We start from the raw sequence: 24,430 nt of genomic DNA, 5'->3' as shown, positions 1-24,430 counted from the left end.
TCATTTTGACTGCATATCTGCCTTTTTAATGATCTATTAGAGGGCTTTTATAGTTATTCTTATCTTATTGCAAAATTGTGTTGCAGTCAAATTTGAATTGTATTTAAACACCATAAACACAATACATATATAAGAATATTCAGCATAATTGTTTTCAGAAACATTTATTTATCATTGGACATCATACACTTGAAGACAGCAACAACTAACATTTCTGCTGGTTGTATTCTCTGATAACACTCCCTTCCTATGTGAAAAAAACAAAATAGTTCATTAAATAGTTCTGTGGATAACATTACCTCTGTCAGTCTTGTTCAGTTTTTTCACGAGTTAAAAGATACAATATGTAAGATCTAACCACTTGTCAAACCCATGCGAACCGTAGCTGCTGTAAGCTAGTTAGCTCTGTTAGCCATGACGCTAGCGATCCTGACTTGTAGCTCAGGGGAATTGTTGGTGTTTACTCCACTAGCACAGGAGCTATGGAGCATTACAGACTGGGGCTAGCTGGTTAGCATGCTAACTTCAGCAGATATCTCTGTAAGACAATACATGTAAGACAAAACATAGATGTCATAACCTCACAACTACTATTCCTTGACCTTCTGCTGAAGTTTTAATTCTTGCATAATGCACCTTTAAAATCCATAAAGATAAGAGAACGCTTTGTCGTTAGTAACAATTAGAAAACATTTCTTAAAATATACATTATGTTACTACATTACGTATATGTTGTTCAGTAAAAAAGTGACTTGACTTTCATTGTGTCAAAATCAGACAACGTAATTTGCCCATACACTTTGACAACCACTGTCAAAGTCGAGATTTGCTACAAACATTATTGTTAATTTAGGTTATTATAGACTGTGCATGAGCAACAGCTGCATTGTTGATATGTGGCACAGTGGATGTGTGAGACATTCAAAAATGTATTCTTGGTTGGCTCTTAATTAAATAAGAGAAAACGAAAAACATATCCAACGTATTGACGTATCACACAATAAGAAGCAACATTTTTCATTTCTTTAGAATGTACTAAAATAAGACTCTTATGTTAAAAGGCTATAAATAAATACAGTACTTGTTCTGATTTTTTTTTAAAGTACCATGTGCTCTCGCTGTGTAGTCCCCTCATCATAAAAGTACCCTTTGAGGTAGATCAGTCTCCTCCTCAGTGTTGCATAACTCTTTGGGGGAAAGGTACAGTACAGCGCATGTGACTGTCACTGACTTCTGCCTGCTTGACATAAAGATGCAGTCACGAACATGCACGTATTTTTCAAATGCATGTGGTGGTGCTCAGTGAATCCTATTTGGCAGGCAAATGAGCCTCAGCACCGCAGATCCTGGAGCTGCTTCCACAACGTTAGCATCTCTTTGGGACTCCGTCTGTGCACGAGCAGAACAGACTTGTATGCGCAGGGATTTCCCTTGTCTCTTTCTGGGAGATCAAATGTTAAAAAGCCTGGGTGGTGGCTGGGTGAGAGCCCGAGACTGTGCAGGCACATGCCCAGGTACACGTCATCTATCGGGAAGAGGCGCACCCTCTCAGACACCTCTTTCAGTCGAAATGCGAGAGAGCTAGAATACACCACCCCTCCTCCACCAGCATACGGTGGATACCCGCCTTTGTAGAAACTTTCTGGGATGTAGTATTTAGTGGATGGCTCACGGTTTGGCATTGCGTTGTTGATTACGTCCCCGACAAACAAATTCAAATCCATGTCAGTGTTGTTAGTATAGGCTCTCCACAAATTGTGTTCCTCCAACTGCTTGTGCAGGTAATCCAGAAGGACCCCTGTTCGTACGAAGACATCATCGTCCCCTTTGAACACAAACATGGCAGTGGGGCAGTGCTGCTGGAGCCACCGCCAGAACACCAGGTCCTTTAGGGTCAAGTTAAAGAAAGTGTCTCTGAAATCCCACTGCAGGATATCCCCGTATTTCTGATTCTCAAGCTCCAGGAGGTTTTTGAGGTCTGGGTGAGGACCTGTGCTTGAGTCCTGTCGTGCAAGCAGAAACACTGTGCGCACCAATCCGCCTTTCTTATTGGATTCCCCCCTCACCAGCCCGCTGCGTCCCCACGTTTCACGGATAGCCTGCCTGTTCTCAAAGTTCCCCACTTGAGATTTGATTGCCATGAGCAGCATGGGAGAATCCAGATCAAAGTCATTATCGTTCTTCATACAAGTACCAGGCTGATTGATGAGGAGAGGATAGTCCCTGCAGTGCATTGACCGGATAAATGCCTTCATGTGTTCTGGCAAACTGTCTAAATCATGCACACGAGGGACCGAACACTTGTGTGACAAGCAGTCAGAGACACACTCATCTTCGATATCTGCTATAATCTTAGCTTTGGGCTTCCTCACTATGCCAGTCGTGTTTCCTCGCAGTATTGGATTGTGCTGACGGTCCCAAGCATGCTGCAACTGGTTCCACAGGGCGCTGTCCTCCAGACGGAGGTTCCAGAAAGGGCCAAGTGGGTGAGGGGCCAATGTGGAGGTGTTGCCGGAATTCCCCGGGGCTATATAGTGGACGTTTATTTTGGGGGGAGTGTAGGAGATGGTGACGAATATGGACACCATGATGTAAACCAGGAGGTGGCCGGTCATCATGAAAGGCAGCAGGCACATGCACAGCAGTCTCCCGTTGCACCTGCAGCATCTGCAGCATCTGCCCATTGCCTGTGGTGTACAAATCAGACGCAGACCTGCGCACACATAAGAAGTAACACAAAAGGACAAATGTTTTCGTAAATGATCATAACGTAGAAAAAATAAATGCCCCCCTGACCCCACTGAACCAAGACCACTGCAGATATATTTGTCTCCCTCAGAGATTTTTTTTAGAGCTATGCTGCAGGCGACCCTCTGGAGTTTCTGTCTCCTTGGTGATGGTCCGGTGAGGCCTATTATCTGTTCTTGTCTACACACTCACAGCATCATCCAGTACCTACCTGGCAGGAGGCACACAGCCCCTGTAGACACAGTGTGGAACATGTCATATGTAATATGCAACAAAGAGCATGAACTCCCTCTTTTCTTAGCTCATGAATGTTGTGTAAACACTGCTATTGTATTTTGCCCTTGGCTTCAAATAGTGTGATGATTATTGCTTCATACCTCCTTTATTAGTTATTTGTCTTTTGTTTTTTTCCTTTGACTGCAGCACTGTACTGTTTGTTGTCTACTTTATCTTAAATACTCAGTAGTAATTAACGCCTGAAGTCATCAACACTGTTTCTCTTTATCCTTTACATAAACTTGTAATAATCTGCTGTAGAACACTGGCAGTCATTCTTACAACTATTAGAAGAGTAAAGAAACAGTATTAAAGTACTTACAGGTGTGTTCGTTGGTTCAGCCGACTGAGAAAAAAGACACAGTGACTTTTGGTCCCCTCTTTTTGGTTTATCGTTTTCATCCGGCTTCAGGTTACAGTCTTGTCATAAGGTGGCAGGTCTGTGGTGTATCATTTATGTCCATAACGATGGAGGATAAAGAGAAGCATCCTTTAGGTCCAAAAGCAGGCGACCTCACAACACAGCAACAGACGCAGCCGAGCAACAGGTCCCAGGTGAACGTGCGCACAGAGCATGCGCCTCCAAACGCTCCAGTGCTTGATGAGGTACTTCTCACAACCAGGTTGGACAAAACTACCTACGCTGACAAAGAGTGACCAGAGCTTGGGAGGGAACTTCATCAGTCAATAGGTAATGATTTCTCCAATGAGAGACACTTTGATTTGCATGCACCTGCTGCAGGCGCATTTTTGGTATATTTGCATGATGTTGCCAGATGGTCTTCGAAAGGAAAGGTTGACACAGCGGAGTCATTTATCTCAGAGTGAATGTAGTCTAAAGGGGCACTAAGTAGTTTTGGAGAAAAAACTTAAACCTCCAAGTTTTTTAAAAATATAACTGAATATACAAGCTGTTCTCTGACAAAAATAAGGTCCCCAGAACACTGTCTGAAACTAGAAAGGTGGCAGGGTAAAACTGTTTGAAACTGAGTTGTCCTTTAAGGTCAGGTTTTTGTTTATTGAGTTTATTCAGTCATGAAAACAAAGAGAGTTTGTTCGTTTAGTTTTAGTTTAGACATAAAAAATGTGTCAATGGAAATATCTCTATTCTGATTCTCTTCTTCCCCAAAAGTACATACTGCACCTTTAACATGTCACTAGGCCACATACACGAAAAAGCACCTGATGTAATTATTCGAGCTGTGGGGGATCATTGCCTTTTTATGCATTATATATATTTAACACACACACACATACACACACGCTATATATATATATATATATATATATATATATATATATATATATATATATATATATATATATATATAGATATATATATATATATATATATATATATATATACATACATACATACATACATACATACATATATATATATATATATATATATATATATATATATATATATATATATATATATATATATATATATACATATATATATATACATATACATATATACATACATATATATAAATATATAAAAGGGATGTGTTACATTTGTATGGTCTTACATTCTGTGATTGCAATGCAGGGGTGTTAAACCACAGACTGTGCCGGTTTTCAAAAGTGAAGCGTGGAAAAATAAGTGCTGACATTTGTTTAACTGTTCTGATCTATGAGATTTGTGTTCATTCCGTTCTACTTTCTTGTTTCCATTGTTCTCTGCTGACGACCTATGCAATTGTAAAAGGACAATCAAGGTACCCACTGATAAACATCACCAGCATACCTCCGTACATAACAACGTGTGACGGACACGACCTCCGGCCAATTGAACGCACGTCTGGCAACAGGTTATCGGCTGAACCCCGGGATTCAGCCAATAGGAAGAGGGGGGAGGCGGGGCTTGGTGCCGTCGCACTGCCGTTCACGTTTTGCGTGAAGCGATACATGTTTGGTTGAGCTTTGAATGAGGGGCCATCATCCCGGCGGCTCGGAGGTGGAAAATACAGTTTAAAGTCTCTCTGGGTGCGTTTAAAATGAACAAGCAGGCTTTTCTGACAGGTACCTGAGTGGCCATTCAGCCTCCTCACACCCCTCGTCGGGTAAGTACGTTTTTTTTCCTAAACAAAGAAACGGATTTGAATTGTTCGCGACAAAAACATGCAACAGACCTGTTTATTTGTCTGTGACACAAAGTAGCAAGCTTGCTAGCGGATTTTTTTCGTACTCTTTTTTTTTTTTTTTTTCCTTTTCTATTTTTTTTGGAGGAGGAGGGGGGGCTATCAGTCATTTCGAGACAAAAGAAGCCTGAATAATTCCACTGTATCTGCACAGCACTGCAAATGACAGCCAGCAGCGAAATGAAGTCGCTTTTTGTGGCTTGTCAAAGTGTACATCCAAAAACGCTAGCTGTTAACTCTTGAATTGCCGTATGTAGCGTTAGCTTATTCTTCGAGCCATGATGTGTGTGTGTGTGTGTGTATGTGTGTGTGGTTTTTGGAGACGAAGTAACCCAAACAGACAGTTTTCTCACACAAAAAGACGAGACGTTGTAGACAAAATAACGTTGCTTATGTTTTTGCCCTCAAGGCCCTGATAGCCGTTTGTCAGCATTTCGAGCAGACGTTTACTGTACATTCACACCAGCACGTTTTGTGCTTTTTGTCTCTTACATTAAGACTTTCTGTTCAGTTCGAGATGCTCCGACACACAACGACAAGGTCTTGTTGTCCCAGGGACAGCCCCCTATCCGCAAGGGTGTTTGTTGTTGCAGGAGTTCATTCCTTCTTCTTTGTCCGTCCACATTTAGCACAATGAGGAATGATATTAATAACCCCCAATTTTGTTAAATAATCACATGTCAGTGACCCCGATCCAGAACCAACCTACCATGTTTTACTTACACACAGCGGTTTCCCAGCCTTCTCTTACTCTGGCATCAAAGCCTGGTCACTGAAGCAGCTATTTATGTCGCTAGTGCACGCTGGATCCAATGGGGTAGCATGCTTGAACGTTTAGACAACATCAAACAACCTCAGGTACCAAGATCAAGACTGTAGTTAATTATTTTCAGGAATGGTCTGCCTCCTTCTGAAAGCTACTCATACTCCTGTGCTATTAAGTAAGCAGTCCAAGGGTTAAGCCTTTGAAATTAATTCTTAGAAGGAGCTTGGACTTTCAGAGTAACACTGCCAGGACAGTGATCCCTTCCTCTCTAGCAGCTGAGTTGAGAAATCTGCATCGCTGAGTGGTTTTACCTGTATTTATTTAAGTCTCATTGATCAATAATCCAGCGCACTAATCTACACTCAACCAAAGTGTCTCTTTTTTTTGAGAGAGAGAGGACTGTGTCAAGTATTCAGATTTGATTTTAGCAATTGAATTAGAGTATTCTCTGTAGATGTTTCCTGGATTTCCTCGGATTTCCTCATTAGGCTGGAGAATGGATCTTGGCTATAAAATAGGATAATGCTACATTTGCGAGATAGAGCTTATGTCGGTGCCCAGAGCAACGTGTTATGTGGCCATTGAATTCCACATTTCACAAGCTGTTTTAGCAGCATTTCCTGTCTGATTTATTAATTTGAAAATGGTGAATTTACCATCTGCCAGAATGGCTGGATTGTCTGAATAAAGGATCTATGAAACTTAACACGGTTGCAGTTGCTGTGAAATTCAGCGGCCCGTTTTATCTGACAAAGTTTTAGGGCCGAGCTCCCGAGCAGGGTTCAGCACAGTCCGACGGTGCTCAGCTCTCATATGAGGGGATGAATATTGATTTCAATAATGCGAAAGGTTTACTTTAGGATTAGCGTTATATCAGATATCATACCTCAGACGTAAATTAATCTTTTCTCAGTAAAAAAGATGCTTGGTCGTAATTCATTTAGCAAAAGTACAGGGTCTGGAATACTGTTCAAGTTTTGTTCAAGTGATTTGTGCAGACCTACACCTACTGTTGGACCTGTGACCCAACAGTGGTGATATGCTGGTTAAATATTGGGGTGGGCAATCTGACATTTTTAGAGTGTGATCAATCTTGAAGGAGTCAACAATCTACTTTACAGCAAAATACTAACACAGTGTGATTTCTGATAATCAACAGTGATGTGGATAAAGTAACATGTTACATTAGAACAAGTAGAACAGTCTGGGAAGTTCCGAAGTTTACACTTGTAAAGAAGTCTTTAAAACCAGGAAATGACAACACCTGGTCCATATCTTGATAAAACAATATCTAAAATCTCAGACGACATATGATAATGATGTATCGATATATTGCCCAGCCTTATGAGATGGCAACTAGTTCGTGCAAAGTCAAGAGCCTTTTTTCATTATAATCAAAAAAGCATATACTTGACTGCACCAGATCAGCAGCGGACCAAGTGCTGAATATGAAACAGAATCATTTAATATGTGCAGGGTGTGTAGTGCTGTGACTGCCAGTCTGGCTGATAGAAGCACTGGTACATGGTGGGAGAGTAAGCAGCAGGGGGTTATGGTAGATATGCTAGTTATGGCTCTGTGCAGAAAAATCTGTTGGTGAATCTGAATGTGTGGGCATAATTGATGAAAATGTTATGCAATGAGTTGTTCGTCAGACTTTTAATCTTCTGAACTGTCTTACTCCTTATATTCAGAATTGTTGACATGCGCCTTCTCTTGTTTCTTAGGTTTCTTTGGATGTAGTTGTCTCCGCTCCCTATGTCGTGCTCTTCCCATCTCATATTTCCCCAAGACTCCTCCAGACTAATGCCTTAGTTCTGACAAGTATTCATTAAACAAAATACACATGGCATGGTTGCCTACATATAGTTTTTGAAAATCTCCAGTAGGAATTCAGACAACCCGTCACCCGCACCACCCTCTTTCCCCTCTCCCTTTTTCTTTTTTCTTTACGTCAGATTACAAGGGGCATCAAAACACACTTAGGACACACAAGCCCACGCATACACACACAGGCCACCATGTCCTCCATCCTTCCCTTCACTCCCCCAGTAGTGAAACGACTCCTTGGTTGGAAGAAGACCCCAGCAGGGAGTGGAGGAGCAGGGGGAGGAATCGGAGGAGTAGGGGAGCAGAACGGAGGAGGACAGGAGGAGAAATGGTGCGAAAAAGCAGTGAAGAGCTTGGTTAAGAAGCTAAAGAAGACTGGGCAGCTGGACGAGCTCGAGAAAGCCATCAGCACACAGAACAGCAACACAAAGTGTGTCACCATACCCAGGTGAGATGAGGACGCACACATACACACATCCTGTATTTCTATGTCTTCCTGACTCTGCCTTGTAAATGCTTGCACACACAACATGATTATTATCACAGGGAGTGGTAACAGCCTTTTTAAGATATTTAAGTACAACATGCTGTCTCATTCTTTTATACATTTTGTACACATAGTATTAGCAGACCATAAGTTTGTCATCACACTCAGGGAAACAGGCAGAAGTGCTCTCTCAAATTGGAAACATTTGAATGAATTGTGTTCAATAAATATCAAAACAGATCAATTAATGACAAATAAGTCTCGCACTAACACACTTGAAGTTGTGCTCACATGCGCACAAGCACACATCATCAGTCCCTCTGTACTGGTTTACCACAATACCACCAATACAGACCAGCACAGTGAGGTGTGTCAACACACATGGAATCAAGAAGGGAAGGCGACAGGCACCCACAAGCTTGCAGAAAGAAAAGTTTCTGTTGTGCAACAGCAGGTCCACTTCCCTATTCTGTTGTTCCATAGCTTGGCAGGGCAGCAGAAGTGAAACCTGATTGGAGGAAACAGATGTCCAACACATGATGACGACCAAACCTGTCTTTGCGTTGAGCTTCGTTGAGATTTATGACCTATATCCAGCAAACGTATCCGTGCATCGAAATTGGGTGCACCGTTGTTGATTGTCTGGTTGTGCCTACGCTGCTGTCTTCTGCAACTACAAAACCTTTTTTCAAGATTGCCTTTCATCTCATCCTGACTGTTTACACTCAATACCTCCTGACAACAGCATGAGTTTGTTTGGATATTGGATGCTTCACTTAAGGAAGATTTACAAGTTCTGAAGAAATACTATAGGTGCAGCTGTAGTTCGATAGAAATCTGAGAAAAGAACTGAAAAAGTTGCATTTATTAGTCACATTTACAATTTCATTAACAATTGATTAAGAAACAAAACCAAGAAAAATGGCATTTAACCCATGTTTTTTTTGGTTAGTTATTTGGCTGGTTTATGTACTCTACTGAGTGCCATTCTAGTCTGTCAATAGGAAGAATAAATGCATTGGTGCTTCAAGAATTTAGGGTTGTCTGTTGTTAAGACATAATTTGCCAGTACAGTTTTCTGATCCTTGTGGGGACTTTTCAGACCCAAACCACATCCAAGTAGCTTCTCTTTCAGTATGCACTCCTCGTTTTGTCTTGGCTAGTCTGAGTCCTTCGCTGGTTTGGAATTACTCGCTTCTGTGTCATGTTCAGTGTCCTCTATGTTTGATGGCATCAAGAATTCCTTGCCTGCATTAAGAATGCAAAGTATTTTAGTACAAAATGCGAAGAATATTGCCACAAAGGCTGTGATTTGCATTACAAGATAAACAATAATGTCTAATATGCAATGATTTTTCTGTTGTTACACAATATAGGTATATCATAATTTTGACCAGCTCTAGATTTTTATTTAAAATAAAGAGAGTCTAAAACCATAGACAAGGCAATAGTATACTTGCTTCATAGTTTTTTACAGGGCAAAGTCAGTCAACAGACTTGAAAATAAGCTTTGTTTGTGTAAGTGTGTTGTCTTTGTGGTGCACCCGAACCTGCCAATACAGTAGATACTTAGCCTGAATGGTTACAGGTCATGTGTCTTCCAGTATAGATTTCTCCTGTGTCGCATGACTAGGTACACGAGCCAAGTCACCAGACCAGGTGAAACCTTATCACAATAAAGGTGGAAAAGTCAGGGGTGCCCCATGAGACGCATGTGATTAATGTCATGCTTAATGAAGATTTTATGAGCTACCCTTCCCAGATTTTCTGTGTAATCCAGCCTGTGTCTTCTTTCTTTCATTCTTAGGTTCCTTTTAATTATAAACTATCAATAATAGAATTTGACCCTGCAGAGAAATGACCTTTTCCTCTCCAACACTCCATACCCAACTTCACCCACAATCATCTGAGACTGATGGGGATTCAGTGTCGAGGCAGCTTGTTTTGAAAATGATGTCTTGAACCTGCTTCATCAGATTAATTAAGGACTAAATGCGTGAATCAACCCTTCATTCATAGCAGGGATTACAGTGCATTCTATGTCAACCTGGTGTGCATTTGGCTACATGGAAATCGGAGCATTTGCATTTATAGCATTGTATTTATATCAAAGTGAGAAGCTGTAAAAGTTTCCAAAAAAAGATAAACATGGCCTGGTTAAGCAGAGGCAGTCAATTTACAAAGTGTTTACTTTTCTTTTATCATGGTAAGGTTTCATCTGTTTTGACTATAGTAATATCAGATGGTGATGTTCAAGGTGGGTGGAGAGTTTCCCAGCAGTATGCTCTCTACAAATTGCTGGCTGATAACAGGCAGATCTACTCACAATGCAGTGGAGACGTTGCATTGACTTATATTTCTTGATGTAGTTATAGAATCTAACAAGTGTTTTAGAATCAATGCTGGCTCAGTTCAGTTCAGATCACAGGAGCAACTTGGCAGAGAAGCTGGTACTGCTAGTGTGAGTGTTGAGAAGTTAGGTAGGTAAAGTATCAAGCACTCGACGAGCAAATCTAACAGAAGAAGAGAGAATAAAATGAATAACCATGTGGAAATGTGGGTAGGGGTTGGAGTTGGCGACATATCCTGAACTCCTTGTGTAGTTGTTGTTCACAGTGATGTAGCTTGTAATTTGGCTCAACAAACATCATCAGCTTGCAGATGGCAAATGCCTTTTTCTTCCACAAAGTTTAACAGGATTTCCAGTCCCCGTTTTCATGATGAGCTCACTAGTCTTCTCTTTCTTGGGGGCATCAAACATCAAACTAGTTGTGCTATAATGTTGAGCTTTAACAATACAGATCTTCCAATGCACATTCATTTTGTTTAAATTGTTGAAAAGCCATTCTGGCTGTGACGTTAGATTGAGTGAAGTCTGACTGAAAATGCCTGAACCTTATCTTTGGCTGTGATAAATATACATAGATGGCAGTTACATATATGTGGTTATATACTGTGTGCTAAACAGTAGCATTATTGAGGAAATAGTGGGAAGTTGGAGAAGTACAGTAAATGTAAGAAGTTGGTTAAAAGGAAAAATAAGCATGAAAAGTTCAGTGGCAGAACTATGTGAAGTGTCTTCATCCAGGCCTCTCTCTGTTTCTTCACTCTGAGGAATGTGGGCCAGATAGTAGCTTCTGAAGTGGTGCTGATAAGGTGATGGTGGTTTTACTTGAATACTGCTGTCTTCAGTCGCTCATGAAGAAATTTTAGATTTTTTCAACTTTCAGTATTTGGGCCATACACGCATACATTCCTTCAGCATTATGAAGGGTCACGTTTAGCTATTGGTCTTGCCTTACTTATTTAATGACAGTGGCTTGGTTGGGTACAACCCTGCCAGTGAATCTCCAGGATGTACTCTTTGACAGTGCACAGCAGTTTGTGATAGCACACCAGGCCTTTGATGCGTGGCTCACTTCCCTTTGATCGCTGTGCAGTAAGGTTGATAAAGGTCTAAGATAATTTGCCCTTGCTCTTTTAGTTTTTTTCTTGGGTGGTGGAGGATGAGAGAGCAGTGTCTGGAGAATTGTCCAGAGATAGCAGGTGTGGGGGCTTTGTAGATTTCTGTTTTGAGTAGAGGTAAGGCGCAATGTGACAGCGGACAAGTGCAACAACTCAACTGTGTCTACAGATAGCAAGCATGCGCACCTCTGGAAGAAAAAATATCCTCACAATGTTTTGCAAATAATCCAGTTTAACCTGCTAGATCTGTAGCAACTACAAGTCTAGCTTTTTGGCTTTGATCCATATGGACTTGTACACTAGTGGATGAGGATCAAGAGTCTTGATCTGGATGAGAGAGGCAGACACTGTAGGGGTTGCATCCGTGCCCTTTAAGTGAGGAAGGAAGAAGGGAAGACATTAGCTGTGTCAGGAGATAGTCCACACGGGGCTTGTGCTTGTAGAACTCTTTGAGTAGGGCGATAAGTATCGAGATAGCGGGTATTGTACAGACAGGTCTGGCAATTACTTCACTCTGAACAGCCTCCTCTCCTCTCCTCTCCTCTCCTCCGTTACATTACAACTCTTAAGGGCTTTACAGAGCAAGGAAGCAGTCGGAATGCGTGCTTTTTTTAGTCATACACACACATTTGTGTTGTATCTGTTTTTTTCTGTCATCATGTCTTGACACATTTTGTGTATTCTAGTGAATTATTTCTTCATTCACTTGCCATTGTTGTGTAAATGCATTTCTGTTTCCTGTTTACTTCACACCACTTTTCTAATTTAAGATTTTAAAGCCTTATAATTGAGTAAAATGATCAGTGTGGTCTTTTTCACATCTGCATATAGTGAGGTGAATCTCAGAGTTCAGTCCTGTCTACCCCTCTCTGTTTGCACCACCACATCATTGTCAATTTGAATTTTATCACACGATCACGTGTCATCCACTCATTGTCTCTTATTGAAAAGTGCGAGGGCGAATCTTTTTAGCTCCTTCCCTCTTGCCAATAAGAGACCAACTGTACATGTTTGTGATATCATCTTACTAATTTGGAATGAAACATCTCATGTTTACCATCTGTTTGCTTTTATTTTTTATCCTTTTTGCACTTGTCCTGTGTGTGTGTGTGTGTGTGTGTGTTTGTTTGTGTGTATGTATGTATGTCTTCTGTGTGTGTGTGTGTGTGTGTGTGTGTGTGTGTGTGTAGTAACTGCTCAGATCTATGGGGTCTAGGCTCAGGCCACACGATAGAGCAGTGGGACTCTACAGGCATGTACGGATATCCTGACCACAGCAGGTGAATATTCTCAGACGCACTCAAACACAACAAACCCACAGCTGCTGCAAGCGTTATGCTGGAGAAATGCCACCACATATTGCTTTAACGTTCATCCATCTTTCTGTAATCTACAGTATCACTGTAGACTTGCTCACGTGACCCTGTCTGTTTTTATTGAGATCATTGAAAGGCTGTCTGTAGTGTAATATCCTCTAATAATACAGCCTTATCAATGCCATTGGTGTCATCATGCTTTATATGATGAAGGTAATAGGGTAATAATTGAGCTGTGTTTCAACCGGGTTCCCATGGGTTCTTGAAATTGTTGAAAGATTTTACTGGTTGGTGCAGTGGGGGCCTTTCTTTGTTACTCCTGTTGTTTATTTCCTTGCTCCACACTGCCAAACTAGAAACTAAAGAAAGCAGAGTCTTCTTCTTCTTTCATGAACAGTCATCTCTGAGCTATTAGTTAAACTCTCACACAACCCTCTCAGGTCACTGGACGGACGTCTCCAGGTGTCCCATCGTAAGGGCCTGCCTCATGTCATCTACTGCCGCCTATGGAGATGGCCCGACCTTCATAGCCACCATGAGCTGAGGGCCATCGACGCCTGCCAGTTTGCCTTCAACCTCAAAAAGGATGAAGTTTGTGTCAATCCTTACCACTACCAGAGAGTGGAGACACCTGGTAATGATCCTTGATAACTGAGTGTTTGTTTTTTTGACACAGTTTTTACTCTGAATACTGCTGGCTGTGATCTTCAAGGTGCCCTCTAATAAGTCTATAATGATGGTGGTCATGGCGACTGAAATTCAGTGTAGATAAAACCTGTCTAGATGTGTTTAAATAATTATGTTTTGCACACTTGATGAGAGAAAACATGCATTTAGGTTCAACAATGTGATTTGAATAGTATTTATTTTTCCCTCTGTCAGTGACACTTCTCTTTCTCTCCAGTGCTGCCTCCGGTGTTGGTACCACGACACACGGAAATTCTGACAGAGCTTCCGCCTCTAGACGACTTTGCAAACTCCATCCCTGAAAACACCAACTTCCCAGCTGGCATAGACCCTCCTAATAACTATATACCAGGTGTGTATGCAGGGCAGGAACTCATTTTCGTGTTTTTTTCCACTCAAAGACCACAGGCTTTCACAAAATGTGCAACAGTGTTTTACTAAAAATATATTCTTATTTCATATTTGTGTGTTTTCCACAGAGACTCCTCCGCCTGGCTACATCAGTGAAGATGGAGAGACCAGCGACCAGCAGATGAATCAAAGTATGGAAACAGGTAGAATAGTTGGGCGCGGTGCTAGTGACCATGCATCTTTGAAAAAATACCAAAGCTCACTTTTAACAACTTAAAATCAAACTAATGACAAAAATATGTTACAGCAGTGAGCATCAATACTACAAACATTGAACAGCACAGTTCAAACAATGTATGCATCAAATATAATACAGATAACAATAAGTTGTTAAATGAGATGTCTTCTTTTTTCTCCCAGGCTCACCAGCAGAAATGTCACCAGGCGCCTTGTCACCTGTCAGTCATGGCCTTGGTGAGACTTCTTTATTTTTGTCTGTATCGGTTTTCTTGAATTTGATAACAAGTCAATATATACTGAGGTCTTTAAAGTAAATCAATGTGAGAAATTGGTTAATTCACTGGAGAATCCCTAGTAGTTTGAAAAGTGTTATATAAAGTGGACAAATCTTTTGAATGAAGGCCCAGAAATTTAGAAACAGGATTTTAAAATCTGTACCTGTAAAATATCTTCTCCATGTTTCTCTTCAGACCTTCAGCCAGTTACCTACAGTGAACCAGCTTTCTGGTGTTCGATAGCCTACTATGAGCTCAACCAGCGGGTCGGAGAGACGTTCCACGCCTCACAGCCATCCCTGACAGTCGATGGCTTCACGGACCCCTCCAACTCTGAACGCTTCTGTCTAGGGCTTCTCAGCAATGTCAACAGGAACGCAACGGTAGAAATGACAAGGAGACACATAGGTAAAAGCACACATGCGACATACATTAACCGGTACACTGATTTGTTTGAGCAAAGTTTTTTGTATCTTTACAGAGAGGGAAAAATCTATTTGAAAATGTACTGTATTGTGGACATACTGCTGAATACACATGATACTTTCTATGGCACAAAATTCACAATTTCTTCCCAACGATGTCTGTGTTTCTCCCGTTTTTCTCCACATTTCTCTGTTTCACACTGTGCAGGTCGTGGTGTGAGGTTGTATTACATCGGAGGGGAGGTGTTTGCAGAGTGCCTCAGCGACAGTGCCATTTTTGTCCAGAGTCCTAACTGCAACCAGCGATACGGCTGGCACCCTGCCACAGTCTGCAAGATACCACCAGGTTAATACACATAAATATATTTTTTTTCCTTTGACTCTTGAGCCAGATGAATGTTGTACAGCTGGAAGAACTCTGGTTTACTAATAAGATCTGCAGTCATGACATTGATTGTCATAAAACGGATTGAGCTCCTCCTCAAACTTTTATCTGGAAGTCTGGATCCATGTGAAGAACAAGATGTGCCACCTAACAAAACTCCAAAATAGTTTTGATTAAATAGAGGAACGTTCTTTTATTTTCAACTGATATCGATTGAATGAAGCTTTAGGAAGAGCGGCAATGCCCTCCACTATGTGACAGTTTGTCTCCGACTCCCACCCACGCACACTGACTCATCTGTACCCATGTAACTTTGAACATTTCATCCCTAGCTAAATGAACGGTGTGAACAGTATCATTACTGAGGCACAGATTTGTACAGAAAGGAAACAAGGATCTTGTAGACATGCAGGGGTCGGACACTTCAGCCCTGTGAAGAATAATCACCAACAGACAATACACCCACACCTAGCAGTGCCTCTGCTTGGTGCTTTTAGGTTGTGTTTACAGAAATGGTGAAGTAGACTCATATTTTTATGAAGTAGTTCATCGTTAACTTTTAGTTTAGTCAAACATATTTGTCAAATTCAAACATATCAGACTCAATTAGAGATGAAACAAAAAGTTTATGAAATACTTATATGGTTATCACCACTCTTTTCACACTGCACTATTGTCAACCAAGATGAGGAAATCTCTTCAATGTTTGAATCTTTTGTCTTTTTCTTTAGGCTGTAATCTGAAGATTTTTAACAACCAGGAGTTTGCTGCACTGCTGGCCCAGTCAGTCAATCAGGGGTTTGAGGCAGTCTACCAGCTAACCAGGATGTGCACCATCAGAATGAGCTTCGTCAAGGGCTGGGGAGCAGAGTACAGGTATGTTACGCTCTCAAGCACATTAGAGGTGTAGGTCCTGGGTCAGACCAGAGAGAAGCCAATGAAATTATTTTGTGTGTCCTTGTGAAAGAGATCACACTGGGAGCCCCTTGACATAAATACTTCTACTACCACTGCAGTGTTGTTGTTTTTTTCCATATTATACTACCCTAGCAGGAACATTGAATACTTCACCCAGATTTTTCAGCCTGGACGCGCTGAAGTCATGTTGGTCTGGCTAGAACCTAGCAAAGCCTGCAGAATCTCCAAATGATGTTTGGTGCATACACCATATACCATCTGCCCTGAACACTGACTCACATGCTGATGTCATATGCAATGGATTTAACCCTTATATTTTGAATCACCATCGCATGGGCACAGATTATACAGGATATGATAAAATATAATATAAGATATGATGAGACCTGACCCCATTTAATTTAATCAAAGAGGACAAATGTACTCAAACATGGTTTAATTAAGGTAAATAAATAAGGCTGTATCTTTAAATAAAGATCCAGAGTGACCATGTTCTCTGTGTAAACAACTGTCTGAAAGGTAAAAGGATTTTGCATGCTCTCATTTGCACTGCAAGGTTATAATCACTATTTTATTCCTCCTTTTGTTGTAAAATGTCAGAGATTACAGGGCATTTGTCTGTACCTCTCTTGTCTCTGTGACCCTCCAATGATCCATCCAGCAAACATCTGTTCTGCTCCTGGCTCTGCTTTGTGTTGTGCCCTCCCAGGAGCCAGACAGCAGCGTTTGTGGGGGTGTTTTGGCTTGTCCTCACTGGCCAGGGTTAAGCCGCTGTGTAGCTCGTCTGGTTAACAGTCAGTGTCTCCACTGTCTGTAGAGCGCGGGCCAAGCCTGGCACGACCACAGAGTCGTCAGCTGTGTTTGATCATCTGGTCTAACCTTGGCAGTGCAAGCTTCCATTGACTTTTCATTTATTTGCTGTAAATCACTAGGAGAAAGTGCTCTACCACTGCTCACACTACTGCTGTTTCTATTTCATTTTGTTTCAGTCTTTGAACCAAGCAGAACTAGTGAGAACTTTATCCTCACTCTTATTCTCTGTTTTGTCCCAACAGACGTCAGACAGTCACCAGCACACCCTGTTGGATTGAGTTGCATCTCAACGGCCCCCTCCAGTGGTTAGATAAGGTCCTGACCCAGATGGGTTCACCATCAGTGCGCTGCTCCAGTATGTCCTAAACAGGGTTCTGCTGCCGCCTACGCAAAAGCAAACTGACATTTCACAACATTAGTATGTCCTAAGGGAGACCACCATGCAGTCTTCAACTGATGTACTAACAACATTATAAAAACAAAGAAAATGAATTACACAATGGACCTGGAGGATGGGGGATTGAGATCACTGGTGTGATGTCAGACTTGGCTGGATCACCTCAGGCTCTGTTGGATTAATGTTGACATTCCAGTAATCATGGACCTAATAGTTGAAATCACCCTGCAATATCAAAATGACAAGAGAGTGATGTAGTAACGGACCAGACTACATTCATGTTTTTGGTATTTGACAGAGGCTCTGATCCAGAAACACACAGTGGGATGGAGCTTTACTGTCCTGTTCCAATTCAACACGAGAGCAGCTGTTTTGGGGTACTGACGTGACGTTCTACTTCCAACACAGTTAACCATCAGACCCACCTCGTGCGTCACTACCTACCTACCTACCTACCTACCGCAGCACAACTTTGATTCAAGATTTACACAAGGTTGACCAACAGTAGTACTGCCACTCCAGGCTCATGTACAACCAAAGTCAGCGTCATGCCTGGACTTCTACTTTTTTTTATTTTTCCCTTGGTTTTGGTGACCAAACTTCCATTTTTATCTGAGGTTTCCACTTCTCCTACTTTTTCCTAATCAGTCCTGTGTTGTTGCCATCACAGACCTGACTATGCTGGACTGTCGGTCCCTCGGCTGTCAAAGGGGTAACTGGGAGATCAAGTTGATGTCTATGATTAATTTCACACACCCTGTCCTCACATGCTTGCATAAATACTGTAACACAGACAAATCTTTACAGCTCATCCACCGCTTGCTGTTTTAACACCTTTGCTTTGACATAACGACAAATCATTTCCTCTGCGGTGTCAATTCAACCACGAGTGTGCAGTGTGGATCTGAGCTGAAACATACAAGTGTGTCTTTTGTTCTTCTATGAGGAGTTCTTATTTTAAAGTGTGGTCAGAGGCTAACCAGCCCAGATATCTAAGATATGTTACTGTACTGAAACATCCCACAATTTATTATGTTGTTTTCAGTAATAGAGGCTTAAGGAGAGAGACACATTAAACAGTCTGCCCACCCCCCCTTGCGCGCCCTTGTTCTCTGTACCATACTTTCTCTTCCTTAACTTTTTGCAATATCATCTTATTAATGAAGGAGAATTATGTGTTGGACTTGGTGTAGGATAAGGAGTCAGTGCATGAGTCAAAGCCTCAATGTCACCCCCTGCTGTTTAACAGATGAAAAGATGAACGTCCTTCATCACTTATGTATCACTGAAGTCTCTTCATTATATGCTTGGACTGATGCACGATTTCCCTATAATTGACTTTCTATTGATAGGAAGACGACCATAAGAAGTCCTGCAGTGTGGGACTTTAAAAAAAGTAGCTTCCATACTGTACTTGCACTGCCCCAAATTATGCACCCTTGATTTTGCTACAAGAAAGTTGCCTTTGATGTAAAATACAGCGAGATATGCTTTGAATTGTACAGATAGGAATGTTGAAAAGCCCAATTTAAATCAAGACGATTCCAAAAAATATATTAAATGACTAACTATAAAGATTTTTCCCCTTATATTGTCTGAATTGGCTTGTTAAAGAGCATCCATTTGATTTTAAATGAGATTCCTTGCCGTGATTTTAAAACCAGCTGGTACCTACGTCGATATTTTTAGCGTCCAAATCTTTTGTGTTTAAAGTGTTTAAGCTTTAAGTATTTGACAAGCTAGTTATACGACACAGCTATTATTTTCTTTACATGTTCTTTTAGCTACCTTTTTGTATTTCCATGTATTTTTTCTATATGAATATATTTAAAATTGTCAAAGCTTTCTTCCTTTTTATTAGAATTCAATATTTTTTTAGAAGATACCCTCTGTTTGAAATGATCACAGCTTGATGATGATTTATGAAGTATGTAGCATAGGATATAACATTTTTTCTGAAATTATCACTGAGAAGAGTTCAAATTGTGTTCTGAAGTCACCATAACTACCAGCCTCTCTTCTTCATAACCTAATCTGGCTGCTAAAGTAGTAAAAAGTGGCTGGTGACTTTTGGAGTTTATCATTTGTTTGAGCCTTTTGATGAAGGTAGTTTCCTGCCTTAGTGTTCCAATTTCTTTCTGCTCTATGGACGCGACCCAAATTACGACAGTGCTTTCCCAAAGACTGAATGCATGTATTTACGGTATGTCCTGTACACTGCAGATCCACACTGTGTCATAAATGTAACTGCTGATGAAGACCTAATAGCTCAAGTTGTTCTGGTATTGAATTTTATTGGCTTTGGGGGCAGTGGGTTTGGTTGGTTTCAAATTGTTGGTTGCAATTCAAGATAACAGTTTAAAAACGCTGATATTTTGAGTGTACCAGGGTCATGAGAAGATGAAGCAGTTTAAACAACAATTCATACGTTTTGGAGATATTAGGATTTTGATCCAGCAGCCAGACCATACAGTATTATTTTTCAGTATCAAAGCAGTTGGTATTTATTTTAAATGCTCTGACGTTGTAATGTGAATTTGTTGAATTCTGTCTTACTTAAGTAACATAGGACATTCCAGTTAGCAGTGCGTAAAAGCTGCTGCCAATTTCAGCTCTGCAGACATTTAATTTTCATGTCTCCTTACGTATGGTTGTGCACTGTGAGTGTGTTTACATGCACATGATATTGTGTTATCTCAGAGTGTTTTCCTCACAAGTGTTACCTCAAAAAACGGGATTCTAAGTGGGACATGTAAATATATGTAAATTGGACTCACTATCTTGGCTTATGCTGTCATATTCCAGGTAGCTTGTTTTTCTCCAAACTGTGATAATAACCTGACAGCAGTCTTAACTTGGTGCACAGTAATGCTGGTGTGCATGTAAACACATTCATATTTTCTGTTTTATTACTCACTACTGCAACATGTAGGGGAAATGCACATTTTAAAAAACATTTTGTAGGACACCAAGAGGAGGTGTAGTTTATCACATTATGCCTGTGACAAGAAGTCCAGAAATCCTGATGTTTAATCGTATATTGTCAGAATCCTACAGAGACAACAATTCCAGATTTGGCCAACACAATGGGATCAGACCAAAAGATTGACATTTGTGGGAAAAAAATTCAAAATCAAATGACGATCCTGCCGTTTTTATGTTTTTTGATCACAGAAAATCATGATCTCTATTTTTTTATAGAACCATTTTCTTTTTTCCTTGAGCATTTGCCTGGGTCAGTTATTTCTAATATCCACTTGTAACCAGACTGAAACCAGATGCAGTGATGTTTGTATGTTTGTTTGTCTGTCTGTATGTGTATATATCTGTCCACCTGTCTGTTCTGGTCTGTCATTTTCTTTTCATTTATTGGGGGGAAAAAAATGACTGGACTTTGCTGAGGTCAATACACATGCTCAAATATAGTAGGTTGTCGAATCATTGCTCATCCACATGTTTGTCTATGCAGCGACATCAAATCGTTTGGACTGTATACTCTAGAACATTTCCCCGTAAAGAAATATACACTGTGTATTTTCTGATGGGTACACATGCTGTTTATGCTTATTTCCAGGGTCCAGAAAGAGCCTTTGTATCTACTTTTTTTTTTTTTTTTTTTTTACGAGTGCCACCCAACATTGTACCCTCAGAACAAACCAGCTTTTTTCATCTCCTGAGAAGTCTGTTTTGGAGACGGAAGATGAGACCAAATTAGGTTTCATGTGGTTGACACATTTTGAGGGTCCACATTCCTATTTACAGATTACATATTGTACTTTTTTTTTTTCTTATTGTGATGACAATTGTGTATCTCCAGATAAGCCTCCTTCTGATGGATTCCCGAGAAGGAGGCTTTTTGGAGAAAGTTAAGCTCCTACATGTCACTAGTGATGTTATTGTATAGTTGTACCTTTTTTTTTTATTTTACCATACACTTCCTCTTTCTTGCTATCAACAGAGCATTCTCCATTAGACAACAAGCTGTTAGGATTTCTGTCTTCTTCACACACTTCATAGGCTTTCCAACTATTCTACATATACAGACAACTTCTTACAGTGTACACTAATAAAGCTGTTTTAATTCAACTGAATTAACTGATGTTGTGTTGAATGTTTTCATCTGGGAGCGCTTAAACCCGTAAGGTTGCATACATAACCAAAAACACAGCTCATAGGGGCACTGGGCTGTGGTTGATGCCACATTGGGAAAAAATATTTGACACGTTTTTACAACCTGTTTGCAGCCATACTTGCAACATTTGGGGCAGAAAGCCATTTATTGAGCCCTGACTAGCCAGTTTACAAATAACCATCCTCTCTTTAACATGTAGGCCATCATGACATATTTTTGTCACACAAGCCAGCCTGAACCCTAAGTCAAAACCACTTGTTAAATACATCTCAAAGCAGAACATGTATTTGTGCCCACCTTTTCATACAACATGAAGTGGCTAGCATTAAATACGGACAATTTACATTTTAGCTTTGCACCTTAGGCCTATTTAAAAAGTCCTACTACTTAATATGGAGGATAGTTGTTGTGCTCATTTTCTTATGGTAAAATACTCAGATGTACCGACATGGACATTGGCTCTTTCTTCTCATCCTTTCCCAATCAATGAATTTAGACCGTCCTCCCATGAACTAGGCCCTGAAATATGCGCCACTAGTCTATGCATGCCAACATAAACGTGTTTCTGTCGCTGTTGATGTTTTGTTGAATTAATCCACCAATGGCAGCCTAGTGGGGGGCGGGTCTTATCAATTAATCCGGCGGGAAGCAGGTGCGACAGAGAAGGTAATTTTCGCGGCTTTTTAAACGAAATTTGGATTAAGCTAGCAGGAAGCCTTTGCCAGAAACATGACGGTCATCTTTCTGAGAGTGAAAGAAGTTTGGTAAAGTGATACCCTTAAGATAGTTTTCATCTTTGCATTGAATTCAACAGTTAAACTTAAAGGAACAGGACACCACCTGGGGGGGCTGCTTCCTGTTCATCCCGTTAAACTAATGCTTTTTATGATGGTAAGTAAGCCTAATACAGCCAGCATTTTCTCCTTGTAAATACACTTAACCATGGTTGTTTAACAGACATAATTACACTAACATTACCAAAAAAGTACACTATAGGCTATTAATAGGTTAACACACAAAGCTATCACTTCACTGGACCCATTGTCAGTTTATACCGCCCATATATATTAGCATTTGCTTGGCATTAGCATTTGTGGTTGTACAAAGTTAATTATCAGGGCCTTCATTCACAGCTCTTTTTTTAAACAACATATGCTAAAGTTGGTTGTATTCAAAGTCATAAAAATGTATTTCAGCCCTGCTATTACACCTAAAATGTGTCTTGCTTTGTTGAATTGTATTCATTTAGTGAATGCTTTTATGCGCAGCAACTTGAGCAACATCATGCTAGATTATCATTGTATATGCAATTTACGAGAATTGAAAGTAGGGCATATCTTTCATTTTATATTTTTATATAAAAAACGAAGTGCCAGGTTAAACAGGTGTACATCTTGTAACAGGACTGTATAGTATGGTGGAGGTCTATTATACTAGTGGTGCAAGGTGTATTTCACATAAAAAGCCAGTAGAGGGAGGTAGAGGTGCATTAATGAAAGATCTAAAGTGAGAAGCCACAAACTGTATATTCTACATGGTTGTTAATTTGTGAAAGTACATACAATTGAACTAACGTCATTTGGAACTTGAAAATGTAGGCTATATTATATAATGTGTCTTATCTGTGTTATATGCCTTTCACCCTTGAACATCTACAAAAAAAAAAAAAAAAACGTTTTAACATGCCTCAAGTTTTGTCAATGTTATCTTGCTATAGACATCAAATGTTATCCTGTTCCAATGTAGATATGTGTGGCATCCATCTTCGTTGAATGTAGTGTCTTTAAAAAAACAACAACATATAAATATCCTTAAGTTACTACACATCTGAGACATGATAACCTGGATTAAAAATGTCTGTAAGGTTTTGTTAGTCCCAAACTGAATTGGTCAGGTTTTAAAGGTTGCTTTTCAATCTAAAAAGCAGAAATCACATTTCAAAACAGATATAGCAATGACAAATTATAGGATTTTTTATATATCCAGAATTACTGTAATCTACCTCTAAGAGTCACAATTATCATTTTATTTTCCTTCTCTACACACACAAACGGACAATGGATCATAACCCTGAAACAGTAATTGACAAATAACAGATAAATAAAACGATAATTTCCCCCTCTGAATTATTTAGATTTGTTTACTGTCAGCAAGTGAAACCTCTAACCCCTCCCCTCTATAAGCAGTGCAGCAGGCTACTTAGTGAAATGACGGCCTTACAGTTAAACATCCCATAGACATTAAAACACATTAAAAACCTTTGCAGTTAAAAGGTTTGGTGGGGTTGGAGAGTCAAGACGCTGTCGGTATATATGTGTGCATCACTTGTATATCCTTTATTTATAAGAACAAACACAAGGGCAGGGCTATTTTATTATTTATTTATTATGTTATTATCGATTAATGTGCTGATTATGTTTGCAATGAATCGATTGTTTGATCGAAATGCTCATCACAATTTCCCAGACCCAAAAGTGACATCTTCAAATAGCTTGTTTTGTAATACTAGAAGTCCAAAAGCCCAAGAGTCTTTATTTGTCATCATAAATGACAAAGAAGAGCAGCAAAACCTTACATTTGAAAGGCTGTGCCCAGCAAATGTTTGACATTTTTGCTTGAAGACTGATTGTAACAATCAACTGATTATTGCCAATTAATTTTCTTTCAAATCAATGATAAGACTCATTGTTACAGTTGTGTAACACAGTTGACTATTATGATGTTAACACACAAAAATTACGGAAATGACACATTTTTGTCTGCATGGAT

At 40.2% G+C, this 24,430-nt stretch overlaps 2 protein-coding genes across 4 annotated transcripts; one reads left to right on the top strand and one right to left on the bottom strand.

Annotated features, from left to right (window-relative positions):
- Window positions 1–148: 148 nt before the first annotated feature.
- On the bottom strand, window positions 149–6,185 carry LOC115592762 (N-acetyllactosaminide beta-1,3-N-acetylglucosaminyltransferase 2). The gene is made up of 3 exons (XM_030435872.1): window positions 5,898–6,185; window positions 3,347–3,464; window positions 149–2,713 (listed from the first exon to the last, which is right to left on the bottom strand). Exon 3 carries the CDS (start codon window positions 2,682–2,684, stop codon window positions 1,332–1,334), a length of 1,353 nt encoding a protein of 450 aa, XP_030291732.1. The 5' UTR covers window positions 2,685–2,713; window positions 3,347–3,464; window positions 5,898–6,185; the 3' UTR covers window positions 149–1,331.
- smad2 (SMAD family member 2) lies at window positions 4,923–21,620 on the top strand. 3 transcript variants are annotated; one of them, XM_030435870.1, is made up of 11 exons: window positions 4,923–5,096; window positions 7,668–8,218; window positions 12,913–13,002; window positions 13,479–13,672; window positions 13,943–14,077; window positions 14,205–14,267; window positions 14,497–14,550; window positions 14,787–14,999; window positions 15,225–15,362; window positions 16,133–16,277; window positions 17,375–21,620. In XM_030435870.1, the coding sequence occupies exons 2-11, from the start codon at window positions 7,962–7,964 to the stop codon at window positions 17,496–17,498; spliced, it is 1,413 nt and encodes a 470-aa protein (XP_030291730.1). In that variant the 5' UTR covers window positions 4,923–5,096; window positions 7,668–7,961; the 3' UTR covers window positions 17,499–21,620. The 3 variants fall into 3 exon arrangements, with proteins under 3 accessions (XP_030291730.1, XP_030291729.1, XP_030291731.1); XM_030435869.1 differs by having other exon boundaries at window positions 14,205–14,279; XM_030435871.1 differs by lacking the exon at window positions 12,913–13,002 and having other exon boundaries at window positions 4,924–5,096; window positions 14,205–14,279.
- Window positions 21,621–24,430: the final 2,810 nt, after the last annotated feature.

This window comes from Sparus aurata, chromosome 12 (genome assembly GCF_900880675.1).
Source record: "Sparus aurata chromosome 12, fSpaAur1.1, whole genome shotgun sequence".
Classification (NCBI taxonomy): domain Eukaryota; kingdom Metazoa; phylum Chordata; class Actinopteri; order Spariformes; family Sparidae; genus Sparus; species Sparus aurata.
The sequence above is the reverse complement of the archived record's forward strand: the minus strand, read 5'-3'. Positions and strand labels throughout refer to the sequence as shown.